The sequence below is a fragment of the Sander lucioperca genome, chromosome 9 (genome assembly GCF_008315115.2).
Source record: "Sander lucioperca isolate FBNREF2018 chromosome 9, SLUC_FBN_1.2, whole genome shotgun sequence".
NCBI lineage: Eukaryota > Metazoa > Chordata > Actinopteri > Perciformes > Percidae > Sander > Sander lucioperca.
In genome coordinates this window covers 25,711,830-25,730,686 of record NC_050181.1, presented here as the reverse complement: position 1 = coordinate 25,730,686, position 18,857 = coordinate 25,711,830, and the positions used below count along the sequence as shown (strand labels likewise).

At 42.4% G+C, this 18,857-nt stretch overlaps 1 protein-coding gene and 1 long non-coding RNA gene across 3 annotated transcripts in view; both read right to left on the bottom strand.

The window, feature by feature from the left end:
* The window catches only part of LOC118495754, a 257,782-nt gene that overhangs the window by 122,792 nt on the left and 116,133 nt on the right, over positions 1 to 18,857 (bottom strand). The gene's annotated exons all lie outside the window — the stretch shown is intronic.
* Positions 10,186 to 18,857, bottom strand: part of basp1 (brain abundant, membrane attached signal protein 1) — a 59,847-nt gene continuing 51,175 nt past the window's right edge. For both annotated transcript variants that reach the window (XM_031292141.2, XM_031292150.2), the window contains exon 2: positions 10,186 to 12,070. In XM_031292141.2, the coding sequence (XP_031148001.2) occupies positions 11,404 to 12,070 (667 nt within the window). In that variant the 3' untranslated portion in view covers positions 10,186 to 11,403. The remainder of the gene's footprint in view (positions 12,071 to 18,857) is intronic.

Sequence of the window (18,857 nt, the reverse complement as noted above, 5' to 3'; positions counted from 1 at the left end):
AGAGATAAAGACATCAATCATCACCTCTTGGCAAGGCTGGCTTTGTTCCTTCGTATTTGTCCTCTTCCTGGTGTCCCCGACAATGTTTTTTTCTTTATGTGATAACGAGGAGTGAAATTATCGCTCAGCTGGAGCCCCACGGCCGCAGAGAGAGTTTGCAGGCGCCATTGAGTGATCTGTGTCTTATCCGTATGAACCCAATCAACTTCAAACAGCCCTGACGCATACAATATATCAAGGGTGTCACCATGTTTCAAACAATGTCAATGTGTGGCTATGAATGGGAAACAAAGACTTTTCTATGTTAAATTGTATTTGTTTATACGCATATCCTATCATTTTCGTCTATTTTCAATTAATTGATTTAGCGTTCAGTCGATAAAATGTTTGGAAATAAATACTGAACAAATGCCAATGACAAGTTCCCAGGGTCCACTGCACACAGCATTCCTGGATGGGAGAAAAACGTGCTCTGGTTTATTGGCATTTCTTTAAACCAATCACAATAGTCTAGGGCAGCGCTAGGCGCCGGACGGAGCAACGGTGCCTCTGCAAAATAGCCTCGTGAAGGAACTTGTTTTGGTGGAACATGTGTACGTTCAAAAGTTGTTTTAGTCGTGCAACAGAAAACTCAGATTGGACAGATAGTCTAGCTAGCTGTCTGGATTTACCCTGCAGAGATCTGAGGAGCAGTTAACCATAGTCCTTACAAATCCACCGGAGGTTAGAATGCCAACACAAAGGAAGAGGAAGGAAACATCCGGCCAAACATTGGGGACATCTCACGAATTTCCGGCGGCACCTGAACAATCCCGGAAATGAAATGTCGTTGATATAGACTATCACAAGAGCAAAACAAGGATGTGAGGTTACAAATTATATGAGCGTTAAATTCCATATCACAAGGCATGTTGGGGTGTTGGAAGTAACATTGACGTGTCAAAATAAAAGTATGAGAAAATAAAAGTAGAAGAACGAGATACTTTAGCTTTTGCCTATAGCTTGTCAGATTAAGCTAAAGTTAATTATGTAAGGTTACATAAAGTATTTAATTGAGTAACATTCATTAATAGCCACAAAGGGAGTAAGAATGGATAGGATATTACAGTTTTTGCCCGTTGCTTGAACACATTTTGCAAAACTTCGCTCATTGTGCCAAAACTCTACACACAAGTAAACATGACACACTGGGAAATATACCATTCACATCTGTATCAAATTGAAACTCTACTATCAAAACCTAAACTCTACTATCAAAACCTAACATTCCTTTGTCAAAATGTAACTCTGATGACAAAATGACATACTTGCATCATATGCATACACTTTCAGATCAGGGGGAACACACTAGTCTACTTTATATAAAACACTGCAGTTTTTGATTTTCACTGTTTATTCAGAAGGCATATTTTCAGGAGGCACATTTTCAAACAACCAAAAAAGCAAATAGGCCTACTCAATATTGTACATTGCAGCACTGTACATTGCAGTAACATGAATTCAGATAAAGCAAAATAATAATAATAATAATAATAATAATAATAATAATAGAAAAAACACTATACTGTAAACACAGAAAATCATGGCAATTGTGCATACGTGGGCTCATGGATCCCGCCGTCTGTTGGGGTCTGGCCACAGGACGTCATCGCATCGAAAGCAATGTCTTCTGCTGCTAGGCACCGGGGAAAATATCCCCTTGCATGTCGAAACCATCCATGATTGCTGTCACCTGAATGTCGCCGCGGGCCTGTTCCATTGCCTGCAGAAGAGGCATGCGGGCATGTGGTTGGTGGTCATATATACGCCATCTCCAAGCTGAAAAGAATTCCTCTATAGGGTTTAAAAATGGTGAGTAAGGGGGCAAGTATACCACTTCAAATTGATTGTGGTTGGTGAACCAGGCCTGGACCAGAGCAGCCCGATGAAAACTAACATTACCCTATACCACCACCACAAACCTGGGCTGATCTGCCCTCAAAGGCTTATGGCGGCACACAATGTGATATTTCCCCCGCGCTGCCCCGGGACGTGCACACTTGCCCTGTGGCCAATTACATTATGACCCCGTCGTCTTGTTTTGCTCAGGTCGAATCCAGCTTTATCAATGAAAATGAATTCATGAGGCTGTGCAGCTCCATCCATAGCCAAGATTCTCTGTAACAAAAAAAAAACAAAACATAGTACTGTACTACAGTGCTCCACATACAGAACCCTCACCCCATCACACAGGTACCTGTGTAGCGCTCCGAATGGATCCATGTGGTACTGATACGGTACATATTCAGCGGCTACTGGATTTCACCAATACTATATTGTAAATGTAAAAGACAGTTACACTTACCCGTACATATTCAGCTCGAAGTCCTTTGACCTGTTCACTGTTCCTCTCAAATGGGACCCTGTAGAGCTGCTTCATGGTGATGTTGTGTTTTCCCAAGATGCGTCTGATGGTGGTGATGCTCACATTGTTTATGTTGTTGAACACTTGCCTGTCTGCAAGTATTTTCTGTCGTAGCTGGTGGAGACGGATGGCATTGTCTGTCCTCACTAGGTCCACAACGGCAAGTTCCTGCTGTTGTGTGAACAGGCGTTGGCGTCCTCCCCCAGAAGGTCTTCTAGTCATTCTAGAGAAATACAACCACAAATTATCGGTTTGCTTTTTTTTCTTACAAAACTTACTGTATATACTGTATCATCCACTGTACTGAAACATCTCAATATAAGTAATCATGGCATGTTTCACAAAAATTACCACTTTGGCTGCAAAAGGAGCATTAGCACCCTGCAATACCCTGTACATGTGATGTGGTAATGTGATATACTGTAGTACAGTGCTGTAAATACCATCTGAGTAGAGTAGAAGGTAGAGAGGTGAAGACATACCTGTTTTCTAGTTGGAATGTTCTTATTGAAGAAGCGTAGATGTGGGTGGACTCTCTGCCCAGCTTCCCTCATAGTCAGGCCATGTTGATGACATGGTCCACCAAAGTTGCTCTTATATCATCAGAAATAAGGGTCCGTGCATGGCCTCTTCGACCTTGACCATGTCCTCCTCCTCTTCCTCTTCCTCTTGCTCTACCTCTGCCACTTGCTCTCCCTCCATCCATGCTTGCAAAGTTCTTGAAATGCATAAACTGAGGGCTTTTTGTAGCTGGTTGATTGGTGTTCAGTTTTGCAAGTAAGTGCCTTCAGGTGTGTATTTGAGTGGTTGCAATTACCCAATGTGTTTTGTATTTTGGATACATGTGTTTTCCAAATGGCACCCTGAGATTTCATTTTTGAACGAAGTGTCTTATGTATGAAATAGAGTGTAGTATGCAGGACCAAGTGTGTTGCATAAAGGAGTAAGTGTGTTGCAGAATTGCAACTAGAGTGCAAAGCAGCGCTTTTGTTTAAGGTATGGGTACATGTGTTTGAGGTATGGTAACAAAAGCTTCAAGTTGTGTTACTTTAGTCTAAGCATGGGTCTATAGTGTTCAAGCAACAGGCAAAAACTGTAAATAGGATTATAATATTTTTAAAATCACATTTTAAATCAAATCTGCATACCCCTAGCATTATGTGTAGTGTTATTGACTACTTTTACTCTAATCTTACACCAGCCAGTAAATTTTAAGTTTTTAATTGCTCTGCAGAATATTGTATGTGACATGGTTGACCACATTAGCTACCATTGAACATGTCAATGTGATGAAGAACATAAGTTAAAGTGTACTGGAGACTCTCTCATTCTGGTCTGGTCTCCTCAGGCCCTGCAGACTAATATAATACATGAAAGGTATTGCGTGGTTGAATTACAATAAGGAGTGTGTGTGTGTGTGCATGCGTATTCATCTGCTGTAAAGCTCAATGATACATTGTGTTTGTTTGTGTGTGTGTGTGTGTGGCTACATATGTGTGTGTGTGTGTGTGTGTGTGTGTGTGGCTACATGTGTGTGTGTGTGTGTGTGTGTGGCTACATATGTGTGTGTGTGTGTGTGTGTGTGTGTGTGTGTGTACACATATGCACGTGTGTGGGTCGTGGTGAGTGTGTGTGTACATATGCACGTGTGTGTGTGTCGGGGTGAGTGTGTGTGTGTGTGTGTGTACATATGCACCTGTGTGTGGCGGGGTGAGTGTGTGTGTGTGTGTGTGTGTGTGTGTGTACATATGCACGTGTGTGTGGCGGGGTGAGTGTGTGTGTGTGTGTGTGTGTGTGTGTGTGTGTGTGTACATATGCACGTGTGTGTGGCGGGGTGAATGTGTGTGTGTACATATGCACGTGTGTGTGGCGGGGTGAATGTGTGTGTGGCGGGGTGAATGTGTGTGTGTACATATGCACGTGTGTGTGGCGGGGTGAATGTCTGCGTGTGTGTACATATGCACGTGTGTGTGGCGGGGTGAATGTGTGTGTGTGTGTGTGTGTGTGTGTACATATGCACGTGTGTGTGGCGGGGTGAATGTCTGCGTGTGTGTACATATGCACGTGTGTGTGGCGGGGTGAATGTCTGCGTGTGTGTACATATGCACGTGTGTGTGGCGGGGTGAATGTCTGCGTGTGTGTACATATGCACGTGTGTGTGGCGGGGTGAATGTCTGCGTGTGTGTACATATGCACGTGTGTGTGGCGGGGTGAATGTCTGCGTGTGTGTACATATGCACGTGTGTGTGGCGGGGTGAATGTCTGCGTGTGTGTACATATGCACGTGTGTGTGGCGGGGTGAATGTCTGCGTGTGTGTACATATGCACGTGTGTGTGGCGGGGTGAATGTCTGCGTGTGTGTACATATGCACGTGTGTGTGGCGGGGTGAAAGTCTGCGTGTGTACATATGCACGTGTGTGTGGCGGGGTGAATGTCTGCGTGTGTGTACATATGCACGTGTGTGTGGCGGGGTGAATGTCTGCGTGTGTACATATGCACGTGTGTGTGGCGGGGTGAATGTCTGCGTGTGTACATATGCACGTGTGTGTGGCGGGGTGAATGTCTGCGTGTGTGTACATATGCATGTGTGTATGGCGGGGTGAGTGTGTGTGTGTGTACATATGCACGTGTGTGTGGCAGGGTGAATGTGTGTGTGTGTGTGTGTACATATGCAGGTGTGTGTGTCGGGGTGAATGTGTGTGTGTGTGTGTGTGTGTGTGTGTACATATGCACGTGTGTGTGTCGGGGTGAATGTGTGTGTGTACATATGCACGTGTGTGTGTGTGTGTGTGTGTGAATGTGTGTGTACATATGCACGTGTGTGTGGCGGGGTGAATGTGTGTATGTGGGTGTTTGTGTGTCTGGGCACATGCATGCATGTGTGTGCATGTGTGTGTGTGTTTATCTTTTGTAAAGCACAATAGTGCCCTATTGCACTACCAGGTCAAAATTCACCCGGGAAGACCATAAATGCTATGAAATTGAATAAAACATTAAAATATTTTTGGTTATTTTGGTTGAAAGAAACCCATATTTCTTATAAGAAACTTTGAAAACACGACACATTTAACCCGAAGACAACACAAGGGTTAGATGCCTTTTTACTGGCTGGTGTAAGATTAGAGTAAGTAGTCAATACTAGAGGCTAATGGAAGGAATTTAGATTTCATTTAAAATGTGATGTTAAAATTATTATTAAATAATTAAATACTTTATATAACCCTAAATAGCTAACTTTAGCCTAATCTGACAAGCTACAGGCAAACAATGTATTCATAAAGTGCCTCGTTCTTCTGGCAGTTATTACAGTTCTCATACTTTTATTTTGACACGTCAGTTACTACCGGTCCAGGGCGCATTTGTTTTAGTCACCTTTGATCTTTAACACGCAAGACCAAAATAACATTATAAACGAGACCTGCCTTCCATCGGATTTTCATTGATTATGCACATTATAAAAATGAGCCTGTGTTCTCGCTGTTGGTTTAAAACAGAAACATGAATAACAAAAAAACAACAGTTGAAAAACGAGCAGTTTTCCAGTTATTTTTTAATTTGTATGGACATTGGAAAAACGGGAAAACGGAGCTCATAGTTTTGTTTTTCTTTTTTCGTTTTTGGTTTAAAACGAAAAACGGATTATACTTTAGGGCCCTGACCCATTTTGAAATTAACCAAAGTTTTACGGACCTCAGTCTATGACGCAAAGAAGTCCATGACGTCACGCTGCGTCCTCATTTTAGTAGTTTTACGTTATGAGACTTATTTTGAGCTAATCCCTGATGTTTTAGTTACCTTAAAGTGCTCATATTCTGCTTTTTGGCTTTTCCCCTTTCCTTTATAGTGTTATATATCTTTATTGTGCATGTTATAGGTTTACAAAGTGAAAAAGCCCAAAGTCCACCCCAAAGGGACTTACCATCTCCAACAGAAAACACTGTTCACAAACTGCTCCAAACAGCTCTATTGTAGTCCAGCCTTTACTTCAGAGACAAACGTGGTCACTTTGGAACACACGTTATAATGCTCGCCTAGCTGCTAGCGTAGCACTCCCTCATACTCTGCTTCTGACTGGCTAGTAGTCCTTACCTAGCTACTGTCAGGGCACGCCCTCATACTCTGCTTCTGACTGGCTAGTAGTCCTTACCTAGGTACTGTCAGGGCACGCCCTCATACTCTGCTTCTGACTGGCTAGTAGTCCTTACCTAGGTACTGTCAGGGCACGCCCTCATACTCTGCTTCTGACTGGCTAGTAGTCCTTACCTAGGTACTGTCAGGGCACGCCCTCATACTCTGCTTCTGACTGGCTAGTAGTCCTTACCTAGGTACTGTTCACTAGCTTAATTGAGGAGAGTGCATGCAGGTTTGCCTCATTAGGTCCTTTCTGTAGGGAGAGGCTGGGCAATCCTAAAGTGTAGAACAATAGGTATAACAGTTTTTGCAGCAATTTACATTTTTATATTTTGTTGGTGCTTGTGGTTGGGTAAGCACATGTACAAATATATATAACTAGGAATGTCAGTAATCACATTTATCTACATTGAATGGTATTTTACACATTCAAGTGTTTTTTGTTTTTTCTTCAGTTTGGCTCACCCTCTACCCACCGGGACAGGTGGTAGGTGCCAAGTGGGTGAGGCTGGGTTAATAGGGCTTGAGGAGAAGGGGGTTGAGGGAAGGAATGGGCAGCTTGCTGAGAAGTTGCTGGTTTGTTTGTTTGAGGGTATTTTGCCTTTGTTTGAATTACTTTTTTTATATTTTGTTTGAGTATATTTTTGGTGTTGTTTGGTTAATAAATACATAAGTTTTGCACTTTAAAAAGCCTCCTCTCCAGTCTTCAATCGTGACACCAATATCTGATTGAAATCCTGAGAGTCTTGCTTGAGTCAGGGCGCTCCCATCGTCTCCATCGTTTGGGATAACGTGGTCATAAAACTCAGTCCCAGTCAGTCTTTCTCCCGTCTGGATGTTCCGACAAATTTAAACGTGTTTGATATTGTCGTTAGTTTTATCGGTAGTGAAGTAACATCATGTAAACATTGTCAACAACCAATGAGTGTGCTCCTTAAAGAGGGAAAGTTGCTGATTTTCAACCGAGTCATCCAACGGAAGTTTTACCGACAGATAAAACACAGACCTCGGGGTACTGGAGACATTCATCTGCATGTACGGCAGAACAGAAAATCTACAAACTTTCCCTTAAGTTACCAGCTAACGCTAGCGATAGCTTGCTAGCTTGGTTAATGTGTGACCCTGCAAGATCCCCAGTCTTTACATATTATGACAGTCTTTAACGTTAGATATGAGATGATTGTCTTTAGATGTGAGATGGTGTCAGACTTTAGTCTTTTCAAAGTCTTCTAGTGTATGGTAGGCATTAAACAACTTGATTATCAAATTGGAGGCCGGTTGATTTTTTTTGTCAATCAAATTGAATTTATCAACTAATCATTTCATCTGTAGTTGTTTTAAGTCACAAAGTATCGAAACAGACTAACACATAGATTTGGTCTTCATTGGATTTGTTGACCATGGACCAAAGAGAACCTATAGAATTGCACCTAATCCTTTAAATAAAAAGTAGTATTTGTTTTGTTAACTTGTGAGTGCATGACAAAAAGTGGACTTGCACAAAATCCTCAAGTTTCAGTCAATTTCTTACATTTTATTACTGTTGCACCATTTATACAAGTACATATAATTTTGAATGCATCAATTTTCCATATCTTTTTTTTGTTTTTGTTTTGAATGAACGTGTGGCGTGGAAATATAGCAGTAGTGAGACAATGAGAATGAGAATATCAACTGTAGTTGCGATGGATGCAGACTGAGAAATAATTTTTTTTTTTTTTTGTTTTGTTTTTTCACTTGACCAAAAAGACAGGAATACAGGTTCACCCAACCACAGACATGCAATTTACTGAGTCAAGAGAGGAAGAGAAACTGAACCAAGTGGCACACAGCGCTCCTCGAGTGTTCGTTTCTGCTACAGTTTGACAAGTGCTGGGAGGAAAACGCTGCGTGTCAGTTGGATGAAACTGAAAAGTTTGTAAAATGGATGGCTGAGGTGATTTAAATATATACATGTCTACCTACATATATGCAAAGGTGGAAACTAGGAAAGTACATTTACTCAAGCACTCAAGTTAAATACAATTTTAGGGTGCTGGTACCTTACTCGACTGTTTTTTATACTCAAGTATTTAGTCCAATAATTTAGAGGGACTTTCTCCTATGTTTTCTTTTTAAAAACTTCCGTCACATACGTAACTGTAAGTAAAGTAACGTCTGAACTTAAACCAAACCTCAATCTTTTTCTAAACTTAACCAAGTCGTTTTTGTACCTAAACATAACCAAACCAACGTTAAAAACGTATTTTTACAATCCGACATTTATGTTCAAAACCTTTCCATTAATCATGAGATAAGATTATGAAATATCACATTTCTTGCCCTTTACATCTTTCATTTCTTGTTGACTTCATTCATTTTTTTTCTCCGTTGCCTCTTGTCTTGTTTCTATTTTTCCTTTCTTTCAATCTGACAATACATCTTTCCTTCTTTTTCCTTTTCAGCTCGTATAAAAAGCTCCTTTCTTCTCATCCTGAAGCATGACAATAGTTTAACTTTCTTCTTCCCTGTCAGTACTTTTACCTTTTGATACTTTTTTACTGAAGCATATGCGACAACACCGAACTGCCATGGAGTAATATTGCTTTTACTTGAGTAAAGTTTCTTCCACCGCTGCATGTATGTACACATACGTAATACATATTTCTAAAAAAGCAAAGGAAAAATGCATGAGGGGTGAAAAATGACAAAATCAGAAGCTCCCTTTTCATGTGCAAGGCTTTTCCATCCCATAATGATAGCATGGCGTACGGCTGCCACAGGAACATGGACCATAGTAGATCGAGTAGGTTTGCTGATGACTCTGATCATTCACTGAAATACCCTCCGGGACGGGGATCAGACTGCTGAGAGTCACGGAGCTACACGGATTTTACAGACCTGGGTGTTTTCAGCTGCTTCGATACCAAACTGGTGAGGTTCGCTCCACAGGACAGACTGCTTTACTGATGTTGCTGCTATAATCAGGCTGTTCTCATGAACCATTCGTACATAAAGCTACAAAAAGTAATGCTCTTTTAAGCTGGGAGCAGAGTTCACCAGCGAAAACAAAAATACTTCACCCAGGACACTTGTGTTCGTTCCTTGGGAGTGTTTTAAACCAAAACTAGTTGTTTTGGTGACGAAACCTAACTGTCGTCGCAGCTTGACGCTCACTTTTTGTCGGCTAAACTTAACTATAATGTCCGCCAAAACGACCGACAGCTTGCGTTGCTCTGTACCCGGCTCACAGTCACCTTTTGTCAGCTAAACTCAACTAGCAACTGCCGCTGATACGACGTCGTTTCACGGAGCTCTGTAGCCGGTGTCACGTGATCGGCCGGCGGTCGCCCTATTTCGTAGGATATCATACGAATTGGTGTGCATACATATCGCAAACCCACAAAATTGAATTCCAAAATCTTGAGGGTTTCCTCTCATTTTGTGATTTTCTTTACAAATGCAACACGTGGTAAGCACATGTTAACACTCTCCATCACTGTCCACTATATCAGAATACTTTTACAATATACTTTCGCTTCTTAAGTATATTTTGCTGCTAATCCTCGACTTAAGTAGAATGTAGAAAGTAGGACTTACAGTGTATCTTAGTATGTCTACTTTGTGGAACATTTACTTAGCAAGTGAAGGATTTGAGTTTTTTTTTTTTCAGCGATACAGTCCAGAAACTGAAGACAATCACAGAAAAGAGCTTAACAGCTGACATCTCCTGATGATGCAGTAAACGTCACCAACTTGGTATTCTTAAGCAAAACCTAACTAACTCTAGCCTATCTCTCCCAGGTCAGCAGTAGATATGTCTATAAAACAAAAATCTCATATTCTGTTAAAATTTGTCATCAGATTTGGGTTGGAGGATCGGAGATTTCTACCAGACTTTCTAAGAACACTGAGGAGATCTTTTCAGCGAGGCTTTTGCAGACTTCATAAGTGTATTACAAATGTTAAAAAACCACTTAGTTCACTTACAATATACCTAAGGGTTTCAGTACAAAATCTAGAAGTTTATCTGAAAAATTCCTACGACTGTTTTATACGTCTAAGAATGTGTTTTGCTCTGCAAAAGCCAGCCTTTTTCAACCTCCGAAATGTCTTAGAAAGCCTGAGCATTCTTCGCTCTCACAAAAGATTTAAACAACCGTTTAAGTCTTGCCGTACAGAGAAAGTGGCGTGTAACCCCAAGAGGAAAATGGGTAGCAACACAACCCAACAATAATGAAAAAATCGAGGGAGGGGGGGATAGGTTTAAAAAAGGACATAACCACAATTTCACGTCTAAGAAAAATTGTAGGTACCAGGCGGAGAGCATGATACTCTAAAGAGGAGGATGAGTGGAAGGGGGAGGGCTGCAGAGTGGACAGATTCAATGGGAAGTCCAGCTGGTAAAGTGATTTCTCAACCCCTTTCCCTATATCCCATTCCCCCAAAATGTTGATATTCTGCCGTCCACAGAGCCGAGGGTGCAGGTGAATGTTTGAACGCAGGCCTACTGAGCTGAGATGGGAGTCGTCGTGTTCAACGTCTTGACATGTGAAGGAGAAGAGGGATGACGGATGTGGAATGGCGAGGCGCATGGCCGACACAGACTCGTATCAAAGTTCAAATACTACAGCAGAAAAAATAGAATAAAACATAACAATAATAATGGCAATAATCATCTGCAGCGGTGGGAAACTTCCCCATGTGGTTGCTCCAGTCCTCCTCAATCAATCAAATCAATCATTATCATTACAATTATTATCATTATTGTTGTTATCATAATATGGGTGGGCTAGTTAATTTAATTTTTTTTCTTTTTTAATCTTCATCGTCGTTGAGTTAGGTACTTTTTTTAAATTTTTTTTCATTTCCGAAAAGAAGCTGTCCATTAATCTTGAACTGCTACGGTTTGATCCTTGCTTGGCGCCTCTGTGGCGTTCGCCTCCTTGGCGGGAGGCTCGGCGGCTGGTGTTGAACTAGGGGCTGCGGCGGCCTCCTTTGCTGGTGCGGGAGCTGCCGGCTCTGTGGGCTTGGGGTCAGGGGAGGCAGCGGGGGCCGCCTCGGCTTTGGCTGCTGGTGCCGCGGGGGCCTCAGTCTTTTTGGCGTCGGCCTCATCTTTGCTCTCAGCCGCCGGGGCAGGTGCCGCGGCTTTAGCTTCAGGTTCCTTGGCAGCAGGGGCCGATTCTTTGGCCGGGGCCGCGGCGGCAGCTGGTTTCTCCTCAGCCTTGGCGGGCTCTGCGCTCTTGGGTGCCTCCGTTTTGGGCTCAGCGTTGGCTGCAGGCTTCTCGGGCTCCTTTGCGGCGGGAGTGGCGTTCTTTTCCTCCTCTTTGGGCGCTGCGGCGTCTGCTGCTGGCGCCTCCTTGGCCGCCGTGTCGTTTGCTACCTCCTTAGTGTCAGTGGCAGCCGGGGCCTCGTCTTTGTTGTCCTTCGGTGCTTCACTCTCCTCGGCAGAGGCCCCCTCTGCTGTGGCATCCTTTTCTTTGGCCTTGTCATCGTTTACGTTGTATCCCTTCTTCTTTTTGCTGAGCTTGCCTCCCATTTTGGATCTCTGGCCTCTGGAACAGAAGGGGGAAATAAATGAAATTTAGTATTATAGAAACAATCATCCATTCATGAGGAAGAAAGTACAATAAGAAGCAATTACATTCTACAAAAATAAAAACAGACCAAATGATGTCTTAAGTACATTGGAAGCTCCTGATAGATAGAAATAAATGAAATATTGTGGTAAAAATGAATGAGTTTAATGCACCAGCAGCCTCTCAGTGTACAATGTTTCTGTGAAGATGAAGCTCATTGAAGTTATGTGGAGTAGCCATGCTTTTATTCGACATCTCCCATTTTTTGATGTATTCTCTTAAACTAGCATGTGCTCCATAGAGAGCCTCCCAGCCTGGCGCATTCCTCTTTCAGAGCAAGCTAAGTTGATTTAAACATGAGGAGAGGAAACAGAAATGTGAGTTCAAATGCTACAGAGAAGAACATGTAACAGTAGTCTGAATCTGTTATGTTCATCTTGAGAAAGATGCCAAAGCCTTTGCAGAAATGCAAGAGTAAAACTTGGTCATATATTCCATCATCCTGGACCACGGAGACTCTCGGCACATCTCGTTTCTCACCAATCAGATCAAGAACTTCTAGTTAGGAATGCAAACAAGTGCTTCCACAGCTGACGTGCCAAGCAAGCAAGAGGAAATTAAAATATCTGTTAAGTCACCTACACATGATAAGCGTCATCAAGGGTAGCAAGGAAGCCATTTCCCGTTACTAGGTAACGGCATGCTGTTATCTCATTGGTTGTGCTTTTGATAGGTCAGCGGCAACTAGGTCAAAGTTTAAATAATTTGAACTTTGAGCGCTGCGCAAAGCGGCAAATCCGTAGGAAATCAATGGAACAGCCGGCGCAAAGCCGCCTATCATGTGTAGGTGACTTTACTGAGACAACAGTCCCATCAAATAGCTTTTTAAAAATCCTTTAAGGGCTGCTGAAGCTCGCTAATTGAAGTCACACCTTACAGAGATGGTATAGTAATAATTTTAATACTTTTGACATTGCTACCCATGTAGTGGTGCTACTTGTGGGGAGAAAAAACAACAACTTTGCCAGTGAACATAATCCAGGAAATAATTATGATCCCTCCTAAACATATTTAACAATATCATTTAGCAGCGTTGGTCTCTGATATGTTTGCCTCAAACACGTTTTTTTGTGACATCAAGGGAAAAACCCAAGGCACTCGTCTTGACAAAAATGTAAAATGCCTTTTAATACATCTGGCACACTTAATAGAATCAGATTATAAAAACAACTTCAATGCGTTTCGGCGTCAGGAAGTGCTTAATGTAGGCATTAAGTTTTTCCTTAATGCCTACTGGATTTGTTCCTGCCCTGAACAAAGAGCACCGTCTTTTTTCACAACAACTAGTTCCAAGAAGCACTCCAGTTCTTTATGGTTCCTCACATTTTTTATAAGTTTTGCTCGAGGTGCTCACAATATTAAAATATTCAGCAGAAAATAGGTTTTCAGAATCAGTGTCTCAAAATCTGTTGAAATAAAACTAAAACTGTCCGCCTAAATTGATACCCACGCCATGGGTAAACGAGAAAATGTTTTTTTAATGTAATTTGGGTGGAATTAACCTTTAATAATAATAATACACCCATTACATATGGGTTGGCTGACTGAAATATACTTAAGTAATCAAAAAATAGGACAAAGCTAGCACCAGTTTCTAAATGGCTGTAGATAGTGTGTAACTTAAAACATTGTATCATCAGCAAATCATTTGTCTTTTTAGTAAACTGACTGAAATCCGTGGATCTGTAGGGCTCCGTGTGAAGGGACTCCAAGGCTGCATTGTGAATTGGACCCCAACAGAGTGATTCAGGACCCCGTCTCAAATTGATCAAAACTACATCCGGTAGATCGTAGATGGCTGTAATTGACCAATTACAATTGTGTATTCAACAATGCTGTGCATGAAGTGATTAAGAGCTGTAGGTAAACACTCATTCAGCAGGTAGAGAGAAACATGTGAAGGCAGGCTTAATATGCGCACACTCACACACACACACACACACACGCAGATTCCTGGCTCACTTCCTCAGTTGAAGCATTTTTTCATGGTTATCACCATCTGTCTGCTCGATGGGGGAGAGGACTTCAATACCACAACAAATCAGGCTTATTAGGAGCAAAGACTCAAGAACGGTGCAATTTGTTGTTTGAAATATAAAGTCTGTATGTTGTTTAAAACCGCCAAAAACAACTTGGCAGTCTATTCCGCTCATTACTGTAGGAAAAGCCAGAAAATAAATGTGCTGTGTGTATTTTAAACTCTGCTTCTGAAATTCCATACTGCTGCATTCACTGGAGAGAGAAAAAAAAAACGTGCCAGCCGTGACAGTATTTCAGCAAGGAAATACTATTTATTTACTGTCCCAAAAAAAGCAGACACATCTTCCTTAGTTTCCCGGTTTAAGTTTCTCTGTTAAACCATACATTTTGGAATGAAATTGTTAAATTTACATAGGCTACAGTTTGTATCAATGTTTTTGGAGGATTTTTCATTGTATTGTCATTCTCCAATAGTCCCACATTTTGGGGTTTTCCCCACATCAAATAAAAGGTATGAGCAATAAAAAAGAACTTTAATAAATCTGATCTCCAGTTGCAGGGTAATCAAGCACTCAAGTATTTCACTACTAGTGGCATTTTGTACATATTGTTTACGTCTCAGAGCACAAACATTATAAAATGGCCAATTTGCCATTTGTAAAAATCGGTTTTTAAAACTATTGCAACCGGCTTGAACAACATTAAGTGACATATGAAAAAATATCTTTTAAAATGTGGGGATTTTGATGGACTACCTTCACAACACTTTAAGATTCTTCTTCATTTATGTGCTTGACACCAAAATCATCAATTCGTCCATGAACGTGTATAGATCCCAAATGTGTTAAATAGTCTTGATACGTGACCTTTTTCTCCCAAACAAACCGGACCGCCGAGAGAGTCTGCTGGCTACTCACAGATTGGCCCTGTGAATGGGACAGAGCCGGCCGGCGGTGAATCCACTCAAAATGCTAATCACCTCGTCACCACTGACTGAATTACTCCACTATTCATGCAAAACTCCCCCTGAACGTCCAACAGTCGGTATCTGCCAGGGCCGCCGTTCCTTGCCGCAGCTTTATACGACCCACAATGGACGTCTCTCTGCGACATCACATCATTTGACTCCCGACTTGTGCTTCCAGTACAATGACTCACAATCATCTGAGCAGACAATGGCTGCTTTTCAACCAAAGGCACGCTTCCTCGCTGCTGGGCGTGTGGTTTTAGTGTTTTAAGAGCGGGGGCAGGGCCGAGACAACCTGGAGAAAATGCTCTGGCGTCACACAAAAGACTTAAATTAACCTGCAAACTGCAGTCAGGGAAGCACAAAAGGAAGTCTGATCTTCAAGCTGTGAAACTTCCAGCATCACTTCATATGGACAATGGTATCGAGGGAAAGCATAAGTTTACCGCCCCGATGTGTCTGAAAATTAGGTGAAAAGTGTATTTAAATGGCCCTAAAATGAGTCCAACAGAAGCATAATGTTAAATTCTTGGATGAGACAGCTTAAAAAGTGCCAATCAGGAGATAAGTAAAACCTATGGAGCTCTGAGAGAAAAATACAACCACGAGGCAATGAGTCCAATGTCTAAACAGATTATCTAACTTTCCATAACCCCCAAAGTCTTCATTCCTGTCATTTCATCTTGAAATTAATGAAGTTGACCTTTCAAACGTACCCGGACGGATTTTGGAATCAAGTCTCACAATCCTTTTAGACACAGTTTTATTGTTACAGCTGTGAAAAAGCTAATCTTCTCACCATGTAAATCCCTGATCTCAATCACTGTGAAATCAGTTCTTGTTCCCTGACCAAGGTTGATCTGCTGTTTGGAAATATCGTATTCTTCTGTTAAAACCAAAGTGGCATTCAAAAATGTGTCTGTTCATTTTGTGGCACTGCACAAAACCTCTGCACGTCTTTCCAGGGGTACATTTCAGGGTATTTTGCACACCGTGTTAGTTGCCTAACCAAAACCTAACGCTAGAGGACAAACTAATATGATTTATTTTGAAAGGCACTGACAGACTGTGATTTAGGGAGGAAGGACCTTTTTTATTCATTATTTTTTGGGCTATTTAGGCCTTTATTCGACAGGACAGCTGAAGACATGAAAGGGGAAAGAGAGGGAGAACAACATGCAGCCAAGGGCCGCAGGTCGGAGCCGTACCCGGGCCCGCTGCGTCAAGGATTAAATCTCCACATATGGGCACTCAACCAACAGAGCTATCCAGGTGCCCCTGGCTGGGACATTTGATCGGCTAAACTCAACTACCAACGGCTGCTGATACGACCCACAGCTCACGGATCTAGGAGGTTGCCTAATTTTTTGTAGGATATCATACGAATTGGTGTGCATACCAACCTGGTTTCACGCCAGTTCGTAAATAGTCACGTTATTTTGATTTATTGATTTGTGTACAGGTCACGATTTTCGAACGTGACCATTTGACGAACTGCCATGACACTGGGCTGCTCTATGAAACGCCACAACAGGGAAATGAAATGCCACACGCCGGCGACAACAAAAGGACGGACTGCCACACGCGGCCACAACGGGGAAATTAAACGCCACACGCCGGCGACAACGGGACGGACTGCCACACGGGGACGCGATTCCCGGGCGCAGGTACACACTCCGCAGTCTCTGTGGCATGCAACAATGGGGACATGAAACGCCACAACAACGGGACGGTTGAGGTTAGGAAAAGAAGAACTGGGAAAGGTACCGTCACATGCAGGACACGCCGACAACAACGGGACGGTTGTGGTTAGGAAGAGAATAACGCGGAAAGGAACTGCAACACGCAGGACGCGATCCCCGGTCTCCTGGGTGAAAGTCCTGTGTTGTTTGACCCGTCCACCACCCCAACCAACCTCCCTACGCGGATTTTCTGCTTTTCATACTACTCCCTACCTTTGTCGTGCTGTGATTACGAAACATGCTTTCCATTTAAATACATTAAATTAAAATTCGTAATCACCACACGAAAAAAACGACATAATCGTGTCCTGTTCCCGAATGAATAGATTCAATAACGTAACAATTTCACGAACTGCCATGAGAGTGGGCTGGTGCATACATTTTTGTACAATGTAGTACGACCCCGTTCATGCGAATACGTTGATTATAGACTCTACTGAGGCTCCTTTTAAGGATCTGCACTCTTTTCAAAAGCAATCTTTACTGAGTACCTTAGTGAAAAGGCATTGCATCTTCTAAGGTCCATTTATTTTTGCACTGAAAGTGCACATGCACAAGATTAACACCACCTGCACTTTTTTCTCTCCTGTTTCTTTCCACTGTGTTCAGCAGTTGCCTCCCATTAACCGCCGACTCTCCAATCTCTCAACCCGGCGAGCTGCTGAGTTAACAAAACACGTGATTGATCACTCCGGCGTTCAGCGAAGAAGTATTTATACAACATAATTAATCGACGGTCAAATCGAGTCTGGCGATTCGAGGCGGCAGAGCTGTTTGAGACGAGCAAAACTCCCTGAAGTGACAGAAGGCTGAGTTCTCCTCGGCTTTTTCTCTTTACGTCTCATTCTCTCTGGCGAGTCATCTGTCACGCCCACACACCGACGCCACTGCTCGGCTCGGCTCTCTTTCCCCCCCCCGTCTTCTCTCTGCAATAATTCCTCCATCATCACTCCGGCCTCCCCTCCTCTCTGTGTCTTTGCTCTCGTCTGCTTCACCTACAGTGTTTTCTGTCCTGAGTGTGTAATTTCAATCCTCCAAATTGCTTCTCCTCCCTACTCTGCAGCCACTCTGTCTCTCCTTATATTTTCTTTGGCATGTCTAAATTAGACTCTCCCTTCTGGGATTATTTTTCTCTTTCTGTTTCAATATGCACCGTCACTATCTTTTCTCTCAGCTGGATCCTCTTCTTTCTTATGCTACGTTTACACGTGGCCGGCTATTTTCATAAACGGACATTTCAACCTCTCCGTTTTCAAAAATAACATCATGGACAGCTGTCAGTTTTCAGAATAGTGTTTGTTTACATGTACCCGTGTATATATGCCGTCAATGCCGTCAAGAGCATGCCAAACCTGTAGGTGACAGTGTAACGAGAAGCTCAAGCCCACGTTAGCCAATCAGAACCCCGAAAATAGCAACAACAGCAACGAATCAAACCTACGTCCCTTCTCTACATGTCATTCCCCCTCTCTCTCCCCCTTCATGTCTTCAGCTGTCCTATACAAATAAAGGCTGAAAATGCCCCAAAACTTATCTTTAACATGTAATTATCTCAACATGACTGACATACTAAACAACATGGGGCATCGAAACAATAGTACCATCACTACAATAATAATGGATTATGACTATGTGCGATAGGGGTCGCTCGAAGTGACAACCCTTAAGTTCTATGAAGAATCTTTTTGTTTTTGGCTTTACGATCCACAACTTTTCTGTTTTGGTTCAGTCGAAGCGCTCTCATCAGTGTCATTTCCAGCAGCAGCTGTTCTATAAAATAAGCTCTGATTAACTCATAGTTCACTACCTGCCCAGAACCAAGCAGCACACAGACAAAGACCGTGATTAGCTGGTGAACAGAGTGGAACATTTAGCTCTAAAAAGACAAAAATTGTGCTTCGCCGTTCATTTGCATTCATCTCCAACAGCAAGCAACTCCAAATGAATGCTAATGTTGCTCTGTGTCTGCTGGATAGAGTGTAAATGAACAATTCCTCCGAACCATACGTTGATA